This window comes from Sinocyclocheilus rhinocerous, unplaced genomic scaffold (assembly GCF_001515625.1).
Source record: "Sinocyclocheilus rhinocerous isolate Xijiao unplaced genomic scaffold, SAMN03320098_v1.1 scaffold689, whole genome shotgun sequence".
NCBI classification, from domain to species: Eukaryota; Metazoa; Chordata; class Actinopteri; order Cypriniformes; family Cyprinidae; genus Sinocyclocheilus; species Sinocyclocheilus rhinocerous.
Window position 1 is genome coordinate 1,286,639 of NW_015652129.1, and position 12,929 is coordinate 1,299,567.

General features: G+C 37.5%; 2 protein-coding genes across 4 annotated transcripts in view; both read right to left on the reverse strand.

Annotated features, from left to right (window-relative positions):
- The window catches only part of LOC107713425 (clathrin heavy chain 1-like), a 34,264-nt gene extending 24,805 nt beyond the window's left edge, over positions 1–9,459 (reverse strand). Inside the window, exons 1-7 of the mRNA XM_016518911.1 lie at positions 8,900–9,459; positions 6,737–6,944; positions 6,276–6,278; positions 3,045–3,313; positions 2,753–2,914; positions 2,526–2,639; positions 2,331–2,426 (exon numbers count right to left, since the gene is read on the reverse strand). Coding sequence (XP_016374397.1) covers positions 2,331–2,426; positions 2,526–2,639; positions 2,753–2,914; positions 3,045–3,313; positions 6,276–6,278; positions 6,737–6,944; positions 8,900–8,941 — 894 coding nt within the window. The 5' untranslated portion in view covers positions 8,942–9,459. The remainder of the gene's footprint in view (positions 1–2,330; positions 2,427–2,525; positions 2,640–2,752; positions 2,915–3,044; positions 3,314–6,275; positions 6,279–6,736; positions 6,945–8,899) is intronic.
- Positions 9,460–11,006: 1,547 nt separating this feature from the next.
- LOC107713434 (probable ATP-dependent RNA helicase DHX40) overlaps positions 11,007–12,929 on the reverse strand; it is a 4,096-nt gene continuing 2,173 nt past the window's right edge. Inside the window, exons 3-7 of one of the 3 annotated variants that reach the window (XM_016518920.1) lie at positions 12,325–12,461; positions 12,150–12,244; positions 12,003–12,072; positions 11,308–11,536; positions 11,007–11,227 (exon numbers count right to left, since the gene is read on the reverse strand). In XM_016518920.1, the coding sequence (XP_016374406.1) occupies positions 11,109–11,227; positions 11,308–11,536; positions 12,003–12,072; positions 12,150–12,244; positions 12,325–12,405 (594 nt within the window). In that variant the 5' untranslated portion in view covers positions 12,406–12,461 and the 3' untranslated portion in view covers positions 11,007–11,108. Of the gene's footprint in view, positions 11,228–11,307; positions 11,537–12,002; positions 12,073–12,149; positions 12,245–12,324; positions 12,593–12,929 lie in introns of all 3 variants that reach the window. The other 2 variants (XM_016518917.1, XM_016518918.1) reach the window with 2 other exon arrangements.

The window sequence follows — 12,929 nt, forward strand, 5'->3', positions numbered from 1 at the left end:
CATTGTTGTTTATTTACTTAGCATTGAGTCTTTCCAACTAGGTGACAACGTAGCATTAAATCACCATTCAACAGACTCAAGTCACCACCGCACTGCCGTCTATTGTACTGCAGAAAGATACTAACTTTTCAATCTGCTACATTACTGACTGTACTGACAAACTATGCTGACAGTGTCTGCGCCGCTACAGGATGCGACAAAGCGACCGTTGAGAATCATTTGAACTTTGTGTCAACACGTTAAAAATAGAACGCGGCATCAGTTTACTGCATCCAGTGTAGACAACATTTATACTTGATACAAATAGATACCTGAAAACTTCAAGAACTGTTTGTTTAATTTGTTTTTTCTTTTTTTTTAGCGATAAAGGGAAAAACGTCAAAACTTAAACTTCATTAAATTTTTTGAATATTAATTTACTTTCATTTATGAAAGACTGTGTTCAACATTTTAGTTGCTAGTGGTGTAAAAACTCAAAAATTTCACAGGTATTTATACCAAATACTGAAATCGTGGCAGCACAACCCTAGTTGCCCATGTTTAATATTCTGTCAGGCTTCACCAGTCCCATAACATATAAGTCAACTCTGATCTCCCTTTCTGTTTATTATGCATCTTTTTAGCATCAGTAATGCTTGTTGTGAAGTTTGTTTGTCTTTCTCAAATAAACAAATCTCTGTGTGCCAACCCATAATCTGTTCCATTACCACATTAGTGCTAAATCTGGCTAATCTCTATTCATGAGCACCTAATAATGCACTGATTGGCTCCAAATGATGCTGATCTGGACCCATGAAGCACCTAAAGCGACCCTCAGGGTAATACATAAATGAATGGGCCGGTATCCCATTATACACTTATTGAAGTCTGCAGCACGGCCTGTGACAGAGCTGGTCATCAGTAAGCGACTGAAGCAGAGCAAACACACCGCAGACTACAGTAAGAGGATTACAGCGGCCGTCTCTTCCTCCTACTGAGCGGCACACGCTGTTCTCACTATACGTGTCGAGGGATCAACAAACGCTGTTATTTACAGGGATTCCTTCAGCTACAGCATCCTAATGTATTATGGACCACAGGCACACAAAGACTGAGGTTAGAATAGCTAAGATAGGCAATTAAGTTTGATCCGTTTGATCAAAATATTCATCTTCATATTTTCAACAGGTTTGGTTAACGCAAAGTGAAAACTCCTTAATATTTCCATATCAATCAATCAAAAAATTATATATATATAGTTAAATGAACAAAACTTATATTTACCATTTTCATTATATTCAACAATATAATAATACATATAAAGCATCACCTACATTTACCTATATTTTTACATTACCTACCTTTCATTTCATTTAAAAATATATAAAATATAGTAATATGAAATGACCTGCAATGAGAAATTTTGAACAATTCAGTTTTGAATCGATTCATGGAAATGATTCAAACTTATCAACTCTAACACATACTGCAGTTTGAAATAGAAATGTTATTAAAACACTGCTTAACTTATGAATCATGAGAAAAAATATTGTTTATTTGATTATTAACGTCATGCCAGCTTCTTTGGTTATTTTCCTGGCAAAAACCTATTTCCTATTTAAAACCTATTTTTTCAGATAGATAGATAGATACAGTGCACAGCATAAATGAGTACACCCCCTGTGATTAAATATAAAAGATGTATTTTCTTAATGATCACTCATACAATTCACAGAAAGATGGCAAAATTGAAATGTATTAAACATATTCTTAATAAAAACAGAGAAATACATGCCATTAATATCTGTAAAATAAGAAACTTAGCCAATTTTTGTTTAAGTGAAGGATTGCAGAATTAAGTACAGCCTAGATTTAATTCAACCAAGTGTAATATTCTAGAACTTAATATGTCCTCCATAACTCTAAGTACACTGCTCTGTCTATCAAGCTCTCACTAGATCCGATCCTCTGCTATCAATGAGAGGAACGTCTGTTCTTCCACAACAGACAAAAAAAAACGTTTTGGTTGTTAAAAAAAGGTGCGCATGTTCAACACAGTTGCGTTCAATCCTTCGCTGGCTGTGCTGATTTAAATCTAGCGGTTCTGTTGTGTTTGTGTCGCAAGTTCAGTGACGCAGGTAGTGACGATTCTCTCCGGCCAATCCGTGATCAGCAGAAAAAAGCCCAACAATGCAGGGAATGAGAAGAGGGTACCATCTTCAGTTTCAGGTTTTTGTATTACATCACACAGTTGTGTGTGAATTCATGACAGCGTTGATAAAGCACAACTCCCTCACACCTTCAGCACTCATACATCCCTATATAAAAGCTTTACTACCACTGAACGTCACTGTGGGAATCAGGCACTTCTCTCTGGACTCCTCCTCTAGCAACACCAGAACATTTTGGATGCTGTTAGATCCGAAATGATTGAGCTTGGAGCTTATCTAGAAGAAGACAAGAAAGGAGTGCGTCTTCTACATAAACCTAATGCCCCAACAGACAAATTTTAATAATATTCATTAAATATTCAAAACTACGAATACCTGCATTGCAACCGGAAAATCGTTCTGGGCCTCTGGAGGGAAAAACACGTCGACTGCTTTCTTTGGAAAGGGTTGATTACCTGACGGAGGTGTTCCAACCTCAATAATGTGCAACTACAGTGGGGACAAAAACACACGAGTGACATTAAATTTACAACCGTTTCAATGCAAAGACATAATTACTATTTATTTCCACACGGACGTTCATTTTCAAAAAATAACCAGACCTTTCCTCCAGCTTGTCCCCGAACAGCAAAGCAGAAAAGTGTGGATTCCTCAGCATTTCCCTCCATTTTAAACTGAGCAAATCCAGCAGCATGGCCTTCGATCGGCTGCGACACCTTTCTGTCCACTGAGTAAAGTTGCATTGCGCCCACAACGCGGTTTTGCTGACAGGAAAAGGTTTAAAAATGGCATTTCAGCAGAAAAACACCACCAACTGTGACATGCAGGTTAATGAGAAAAGATCAGGCAATTTTTTTGCGCATTAAAGATTGCAAATCAAATCGTTATTTGTACCTGTGCAGAAATTCCAATTAGAAGCAGCCATTTCTGTTTGGCGTCAGTGCGGTAGTTAATAATTTGACAGCCTGCTAAACTGGAATGCCGATCAAAGACTTTGATGGGCTGTGAGTCTCCTTCCATACTCCAGTGATAGACCGCAGTGTCTGTCACAAGTGCTACGGTATTGAGAGAGATCCACTTCCAAAATGTAACGTCATCAGTCATGGTGTGGGCCTTCATCTTGCTCTTCATTTCAATGTTGAAAATCTGAAGGGTTTTTGCCGCTGAAATTCAGGAACAGAGGTCACTTGAATAAAACGGCAATGTTTTTTTTTTCTTAATGGTGTGATTTAAATTAGTTAACATACAGACATCAAGCGTAATGCTAACAGCATGATGTGTGTTAAATCATAAGTGCAAAGTAACAACAAAGATATGGACATCATGACAAAGCAGTTACAATGCAAAAGGAACAGCTATAGGACAAACACTGCAAACATTTACAAACATCAAGCCGAGTTTTAATCTGCATTTAGTTGGACAATTTTTAGTGAAGTTCTAAATCTAGCAAGCTTATCAATTATTAATTAGTTAGGAGCTCATATGTCTCTACTCTGCACTACAAAAAATGCAATGCAGATTGTTTAATGTAAAAAAAAAACCATATTAAAAACCATAATATTATTCTCGCCTGCAATCACATGAATCATCACCTTACCTCAAGTATGTGGGAATACAATTTGCTAAAACATGTATAAACTATGGTTATGCCGGTATCAAATTTTCATGTTGCGATTAATTGCTAATGCTTTTATTACGGTATACGGTATTATCACGATGTGGCTGCATTTAAATGAATTATTATTATTATTATTATTTCTGCAATTTAGTGCCATCTGCTGTCAGAGAGTGAAAGTGCGCTTTCATCCAGAGCGTCTCTCACATGTTCCGCCATGTGCTTCTTGTTGGCGCTTGTTTACATCAGTGCCTGTCTTTCATGCAGCATACAGAGCACATGTCTTTCATGCAGCATACAGCGCTGTTGTGCATTTTGACCAGTTTATGGGAAAATTATTCTTAAAATGCATTCAAAATTCTGAATAATTTGTAATATATAATTATTCACAGTATTTAGAAGTGCCGACGATAACAATATCGTGCATATTCATTACCGTGATATATCGTATTACCGAATACCGGCACAAGTCTAGTATAAACATGTTTAAAAGTTTTAGCCTAAAATGTGGACTGCAATTAGCTAAATCTGCAGAGATGTATTATTCTTTTAATCAAAATACAGTGGCCCCAAAATGCATTGAGACACTTAAAGCCACACTTAATATATGAATATCACTGCAACAAAAATAAAATAGTAGCATTTGTTTTAAAGAAAATTAGCAGAAGCACACTTTTTAATCAAAACAAATCATTTGATTTAAATAAAATTAAGACAAAGTATTTGGACACTTTATAGTTGTCAAATGTCAAGTCGATATTGTGGAAAGTAGATTTCAAACAACCATTAAAAAACTAATTAGTTTTGAGAAAAGCGGAATTATGATTTGTTTGAACATGCTTTTGTTTGCACTCGATTTGATCATTTTCTCTAATGTGACGGCATTCTGACTTTTTAAGTGTCCAAATATTTTTGGGGGTCACTGTATATTTGATTTAATTTCTGCTAACCACTGTTGGTAATTGATAAAAATAAAAATAAAAAAAAAACATCTGGCCTTACATGTAACAATGTCATGAGGGGGAAAACACCTAACAATTCTGAATATTACTAATAAATGCATATATTATTGAAACTCAAGGCTTAAAAAAATAAATTTCTGCACTCAGTATACTATTCCAAGTTCCAAGTTTGGGGTCAGTAAAATTTTTTTTTGTGTTTTTCCAAAGATGTTTCTTACGCTTATCAATGCAGCATTTATTTATTTAAAATACAGTAAAAATTGTAAAATATTACACCAATTTAAAATAGCTGTTTTCTATTGTAATGTATTTTGAAATGTAATTTATTCCTGTGATGCAAAGTTGAATTTTCAGCATCATTACTCCAGTATTCAGTGTCACATGATCCTTCAGAAATCATTCTAATAGGCCGATTTGCTGCTCAAGAAACATGTCTTATAAACATCAATGTTGAAACCAGTTGTACTGCTTAAATGTGTATTTTTCAGGTTTCTTTGATAAATAGAAAGTTGAAAAACAAACAGCATTTATTTGAATTAGAAATTTTGTAAACTTATAAATGTCTCTGTTGTGACTTTTAGCTAATTTAATGCATCCTTGCTGAATCAAAGTATTGTTTAAATATATATATATATATATATATATATAAAACTTACTGACCCCAAACTTTTGAATGCTCATTTCCAAAATCACTATAATCCTATACAAATCATCACTGCAAATAAGACAATATTCAGTTTATCTTACTACTTTCAAGGTCATAATTCACCTTCTCATTCTTACAGTTAAGTTGCAGAGTGAAATATACCTAGAAAGTTGCCTTGCAAATCTATCAGTTTACAATCATATTACACCTTTGCATTGCATTAACAGTAGGCCTGGGCGATAAAACGGTATCAATATTTATCGACGGTACACCTTCTTCGATAACGATATAAAAAATGTTCGATATAGTGCACGATATAAGCACGTGCTATGAGTCACGCAGACAGCACACACAAACACGAACACATGCTGAATTGAGTGCTGTGCCTGCCTGTGATGAGGAGATCGTGGATAAAAAAAATTATATTAGTCTAATTTAAAATAAACATTTGCATTTGAATGTTAGGAGTGGGTCAGGGAGCGTCATCAGTGGTGCACGAGATGCGGTGATGATAATGTGAGTGACGTTGTTGCATTTTAATGTTTTGTTAGTCTTGCCCACGAGATGCGCCGCTGCTGTGTTATGTATTCAAAATATTAGAGAAATATAGAAGCTCAATGCTTAGTTATATCGCCCAGCCCTAATTAACAGTATACTGCCAAGTGCCAAACCAAAAAAAATTAAATGAGCTGAATATTGTCGTTTTGTCTAACTACAACAAAATGTATTTAATTTTACACTAAAGAAAAAAAAAAACAGCCTGCTGCCATGTTACATGCATGTTACATGATCCCAACTCCCTCCTTACATGGCTAACCTATCATTCAACAAAGGCATTCAGATTGACCCCACATTTCACAATTCAAAATCCCACAAGTCAGGATAGATGAAATTGAACTCACCGTCTGCAAACATAAGAAAGCAGTAAGAAACAAAAAATAAAAAAGAACAAAAACAAGCAAGAACAGACAAAGCATTTATGACGGCAAGACATTTCCAATGAGCATTTTAAAAGCTATTCTTAACCAAAACATTACAGCAAGAAGCTTTAATACGTAACGAGACAGAGATGGCTGGGAATATGAACAACCTTGTAGGAATTATGGAGGGTATTTTAGAATAATTATGTCATTTGACATCACAAAAGTCATACACTGTTACACTAAACTGTCTCGATGGAAATACAGTCAGCTAAAGATATTGTAGTCATGTTATATATTGAGGGGGTGGGAGGGGGTTGCAGGAACACTCAAACTCATGGAAATTTCTATATTCATGCCAAAAATTATCTTTACATTTCAAAAATCCATGCCTTAATGTGTCCCCCCACTTTTCAAATGTCTTTAATGTCCCTGTGTCTTACCTTTAAGAGCAATGACTTTGCTGGCTGGGTTCATGATGGCACTGTCTGCAGAGATGGGCCTGCGGATGGGCGTATTTGGATCGCTCATGTCGATGATCACCACCTGGGCCTGTTCGCCCACCTTCTCCCGGATGCAGATGAACTTATCCGACTCCATCGTGAGGGTGCTAAACCCAATGTTCGCTGGGTTTATGCCCAGGTTTTGGAGCTGTAAGAGGTGGACAGGCATTATTTACCATTGTTAGATACAGAACTAGTATTTTTTTATTTCGGCATCAAAATGCTGTCTAGCTTGGCTTTATTTTTTAATACACTGCCTGGAGGTCATAAATGTGTCTGCTGCAAGTCTATTTCAATGTTTATGGGACGTTTTGAAATAAAAAATAGGGATCTATGGGCACAATCTCACAAGCCCCATCATCCTCCCCCACTGTGATGCACCTGCGCAATGACACAATACACTGTAATGACTCAAGTCAGGCCGGTTCATTACATTAATGCTCCAGCAACTGGAATTTAAGTCATGAAAAACAACACATATCCATGAATTAGCATTCAAATCTTATTTATCTATGTATCACACATTAATGTTGATAAACACCATCTATGCATATATACACTATCCTAAATGTTAGATTATTTAAAGGGACAGTTCACTAAAAATGTTAAGCAGAGTGGCAGCATCAGTCAGCATTGACTTTCACTGCATTTTTTTTAAACTAGGGCTGGGTTGACAATATCAAATAATTTATTTTACTCCATCTTTATTTTGATGAATCGATGTTTATTCTTAAGTTCCAAAATCAATAATTTAGTCTGTTTTCATTTGATGCGTGATCAAAACAATAAGCGTTGTGCTTTATGATATGAAAAAGTCTCAGCTCAAATTCTGTCCATTTTATCATGAAATTCAAGTACTAAATGTCATTTTGATGCCCTTAATGTGGCAACACAGCGCGCATCTCTTCCTCTTTACTACTAGTTAGAGCATGAAAAAACATGAATGAACATCAGAAGGTATGTTGAAAGAAACAGTACCATAATCCGTTTCACGTCTCATCGCTTAGTGTTCCGTGAAAAGACGTCAATAAAACAGCTTGTAAACAATGTCAAATAACATTTACCTCAGGAATTTAATGTCCATAGCATGTTTGTTAGATAGAAAAACTAACTCTACAGAGGAGCATTCTCCTAAATACAGTATATGCACCATATTACATAGTCATTATATTTTTACTTAACCTGTTAGTGTCTCATTTAATATAAGTTTGAAAAAAAATCTCCGGGTGTAAAAACATAAGTATATCACGAATAAGTTTACATAAATGTGTATTTTCAGTGTTTGGATACAACTCTTTTTATTTGAGCTCTGACTGTTATATCTAAAAAACAAACCGCAATCTAATTTGGATTTCTGTACAGTTTACAACATAAGTAGCGAGATTTTTCCTTAAGAAAAATTTACGCGTTCTGTATTTGATATATCTACAAGAGAATCGATTTTGAATAGAATCGTAATCCAATCAAGATCTGAATCGAATCGACTCGTTGAATAACCACCCATACATTTTACGTATAATTTTACGTAATTCTGCCGAACATCATTTATATTGGTTTTTGAGTGAGCACACGATTATAATTTTTACATTCTCGGATTAACGATCCCTTTAAATCAGCAATAAAGGGACATTTTTTAAATGGTATTGTGGAGCATCCAAGTCACGTTTTATCTAAACGACACATTTGCGATAAAATCAATCACATCAGGTATGTAGCTTGATAAAGCTGGTTTAATCCTTCCCCGATCGCTGCATCCACCTGCATAGGCTGTGTCCAAAAACCTAGTGACCTGCCAACCCAGACTGCATATTTCAAGCATCATACGCTCGTTCGATTCGAACATCTAGTATTTACCGTTTAATAATAAACGGCGGTTTCGATCTTTTAAATTCGAACATCCATCAGTTTTTAGAATTCCACACGCATTAAATTCTACCGTTCAAAGATGCTGAGTTTTTGATACACAGCCATTGAAATGGATGGGAGGTCATTCATTGAGCTAGCGCTAAAGCTAACTAACACTGTCACCTCTGTAACAGCACAGCCAACGATTATTAATGCCGTGAACGAGTCTCGTACGGTTTAGCCGTAATAAAACCCCACCTGCAGGTGCTCCTGGAAGCGGATAGGCAGGATTTGAGCCATGGTTTGGGCTTTCTGTTCTCAATCCTCCCGGCCGGACTCCTCGCAAAATTTCTGCCTAGCTTTAGCGAGCGACGACCTCCTCTCCGCGGACACCCCCGATTCAAAACAGATCAAATGCAGGACTGCTGGCTTTATTAGACAGAGAATGCAAGTGTCGCGTTTTCGTCGTGTCAAGCCAATCCGCCAGATGGTTATTGTTTTTTCTCCCCTCTCTGCACGGATGGGAATCGCTCAGACCCGCAATGGCGGCGGAAACAGCTCAGACTGACAATCCGGAAGCAGCAGCGCGGATTTTGCGGCGGAAGGACATTCGCGATTTCAGCGATTTTGTTAATCAAGCAGGCGATGCGCGAAGCTCTGATTTGGTGTATGTGAGCGTTTAGCGGTTAATATTTTAGATTTGATTTATAAGCGCCGGTATGAGTAGTCTAGTCAGTATTAAATAATTCGTTTCATTTTTGCCACATCATTCAGTTCTTCATATTCTATGTACGTCATTTCCGGCTGCGCTCTAGTGGTGGTTCGTTCGTGAACGAATCGTTATTTTTGAATGAATCTTGAGTCGTTCGCTGAATCGTTTTCTGACTAGCGCACGCGTTTAAAATGTTAAATGCTGGTTGGGAAGGAGCATAATGTCATTGGTTGGATAATGTCTGGGGAATTTAGCTATTGAGAATACAACATTTTAACTCAGTCCATTTGAAATTATTTGAATAAAGATGAGATAATTTTGCAGAACCAGATAAAATTATTCAGTCTTCGATGTTTTTCAATAAATTAGTATTTTTTGAGTCTGAACAAAAGAACAGCACTGAAGAACCTAAGCTGAACATCTCATCAGTGAACGAAATTAGTCAACATATTGTTTGTAAATTTTATGGAGTTCCTTTAATCATGGGTCATAAACAACTGGCCGTTTTTTAGGGCTGACTGGGTGACACCAAACCAATGGTCGGCCAATGTCAAGCCAGTGTTGAATGCCTGTCGGCCCAGTTTTTGCATTGTGTTCCACACACTTGGCACTAGTCAGACCGCATCTGTGGCTTTTTGGCCAAATGAGCATGTTGGATCAGCAACTGAGCCCATCAGTAAGAGAGACCAGCCTGACTGGATGTTAACGAACCAGTGCACAATAAAAAACTAAAGTGATAAAACTATTACCTCTTATTTTTCACTTCCAGTTCTTTCCTTTCTGGCCCAAAGGACTGACAAAGACAGTGCCATTTGCAACTCATCAGACATATTTGAAGCAGCGAGTCCATCTGTGATTAGTTTGTATATCTACTGCAGTCCTAGTTTCAGGTTTCAGTTTTTTAATGACAAATACAGACTACTGCCACCCAGTATGGAGTTATTTCTTCTCATGCAGGAACAGAACGTATGTTTAAGTTTGCTATTGGCTATAATCTTTGTGGTGTGTTCAAGTGCAAAATTTTGTCCCAGGCGAAGCAAGGCGACAACACCGCCAGCTTTTGTCAGTGCTAATTCTTTGATGTCAGCTTGGTGTGTCTCGGGATAATTCACCCAAAAATGAAAATTGTGTCATCATTTACTTGCCCACAAGTTGGGACAAACTTGTATGAGTTTCTCTCTTCTGTTGAGCACAAAAGAAGATATTTAAAAAATTGTTGGTAACTAACCAAACAGTTGACGGTAGCCATCGACTTCCACAGTATTGAAAAAAAAATACTATGGAAGTCAATGGCTACCATACGCTGTTTGGTAATCAACATTCTTCAAAATATTGTGTTCAACAGAAAGTGAAAGACTCAGTGACTCATCACCTCCTATTGGTAACCTGTAGAAAGAGCCACTGAACTAATCTTAACAAATCTTATTAGTGAGTCGAAGATTTAAGTCATTGGGATAAATGAAAACTTCCCCTCAAATGCACTGGATGCGGAACTGTTTTGTTTCACGTTTTGTCCACACTTTAAACATGTTTAAAAAAAGAACACTCTGTATCAAAAGTTTAAAAATATATATTTATTTACATAAAAGATATAAAATGTTTATTACATGTTATGACTCAAGAGCCATATTCAAAATCCACAGGGACCAGAGTGCTGTGGCAGTAAACGCGGATTATGTTCTGAAATCTGAGATTATAAAATCTTTCATATTTGTATTCAGCAGCTGCAGTATCTGTGGTGAATATTTGATCCTCTCATGTGCCCTTTCTTTGCAGCCGATGCTGTTTTCGCTTCAAACAGCGAGTGCGAGCCTCTGTATTTGAACTTTCATCGTTTCGCTTTTCCATCTTCTTTGCCTCATCCTCTGTGACTTCTGTTGAAAAACCAAAAAATGTGTTACAAAAATATGACACAATTTAACTACATCAAAATGCTCAGCCTCTTCAAACACACCTGCTTGTCTTTTTGCTGCCTCTTTCTCCTCCCACTGCGCCATCTCTTCATCGGTTACCTCTTCCCTAGTGACACTACTCAACTCATAGACGTCGATTTCATGCAGCTTCGGCAACAGGTCCTTTACCCAGTCGTAACGGATGGGACAAACTGTTCTTAAGTACACCCGTGAGGTGACCAACACGTCATGGAAGATGATCCAATCCAGATGCAATTCTTGACCAAAGAGCTGAATAAAGTGAAAAATGACAAAGTGACGTGACATGTGGCCAAGCATGGTGACCCATACTTGGAATTAGTGCTCTGCATTTATCCCATCCAAAGTGCACACACACAGCAGTGAACACACACACACCGTGAACACACACCCGGAGCAGTGGGCAGCCATTTTTGCTGCGGCACCCAGGGAGCAGTTGGGGGTTCGGTGCCTTGCTCAAGGGCACCTCAGTCGTGGTATTGAAGGTGGGAGAGAGCGCTGTACATTCACTCCCCCCACCGACAATCCCTGCCGGTACGAGACTCGTACCCGCAATCTTTGGGTTACGAGTCCGACTCTCTAACCATTAGGCCACGACTTCACGACTAAAAGAAGTTAAAGCAAGTGTTTATTTAAAACTATTATACAACAGGCTTAGAAATGACATGAATGTGAGTAAATAATGACAAAAAAATCTCATTTTTAATTAATTCCTTACACATGATGAGGGGTGAATAAGAACACTGGACCCATGTCCATCCATGGTGCAGAATGACTTCCCAATAGATCTGAGGAAAACAGAACATCTTTAATACTGGCTTCAATAAATACATATTATGTAATAAAATGACAGTGTGGCACTCACCTCCTGGCTACATTGGTGAAATAACCCAGGCAAAGGCACTGCCGCAGCAGTTCACTCCGACTGCCCTCAAACGTCTCATGTGGAAAGTCTTTCTGCTACATAAACAGTCAAGAACAAGTCGTAAGAATTCACAAAATAATAGTAAAAGCAAATACTATTGTAGAAAAACAATTACCGGCTTCAGGCGAAGAAGAATCTCCCTCAGCTGAGACCCAACGCTGAAGGCTGACTTCACTGCTCCCCAGTGGATTTCCATAAAGAGTTCTGGATTTATTTAGTCATTTGGCCAGTCATGGTCTACCTCGCTCTGCACTGCTCAAACACAGAGCAGCATGAGGAAATCATTGGAGCCGCCAGCACAAGCTGCTATCTCTTTATGTCTGATCTCTGCTTCCTTTTGTCCTTCTGGTTTACCTTTAAAATAAAAGGGATGTTGGATTTACCTAATATATTAGAATAGTATAGACAGAGAGAGAGAGAGAGAGAGAGAGAGAGACATTTAAAAAATAGAAATAAGAATAAGAAAAATATCCATATTTCAAACGTAATAAACACTTTTCTCTCACTTCCGGTTTCTGTAATATGCGGAAGCAGTTCCGGCGGATGACGTAGCACGTCAGCGTTGCGTGATTAATGACGAACGCGGAGAGAGAACAAAACAAAATGCTGGTCATGAATTAGTAGCACAAACCGAGGATTTGCAAAAAAAAATGTCGGAGGATTTCGATATAAGCCAAGAGGAGACTGGTTTTCCTTTGCTAAAGTAAGAAAACTTTACTT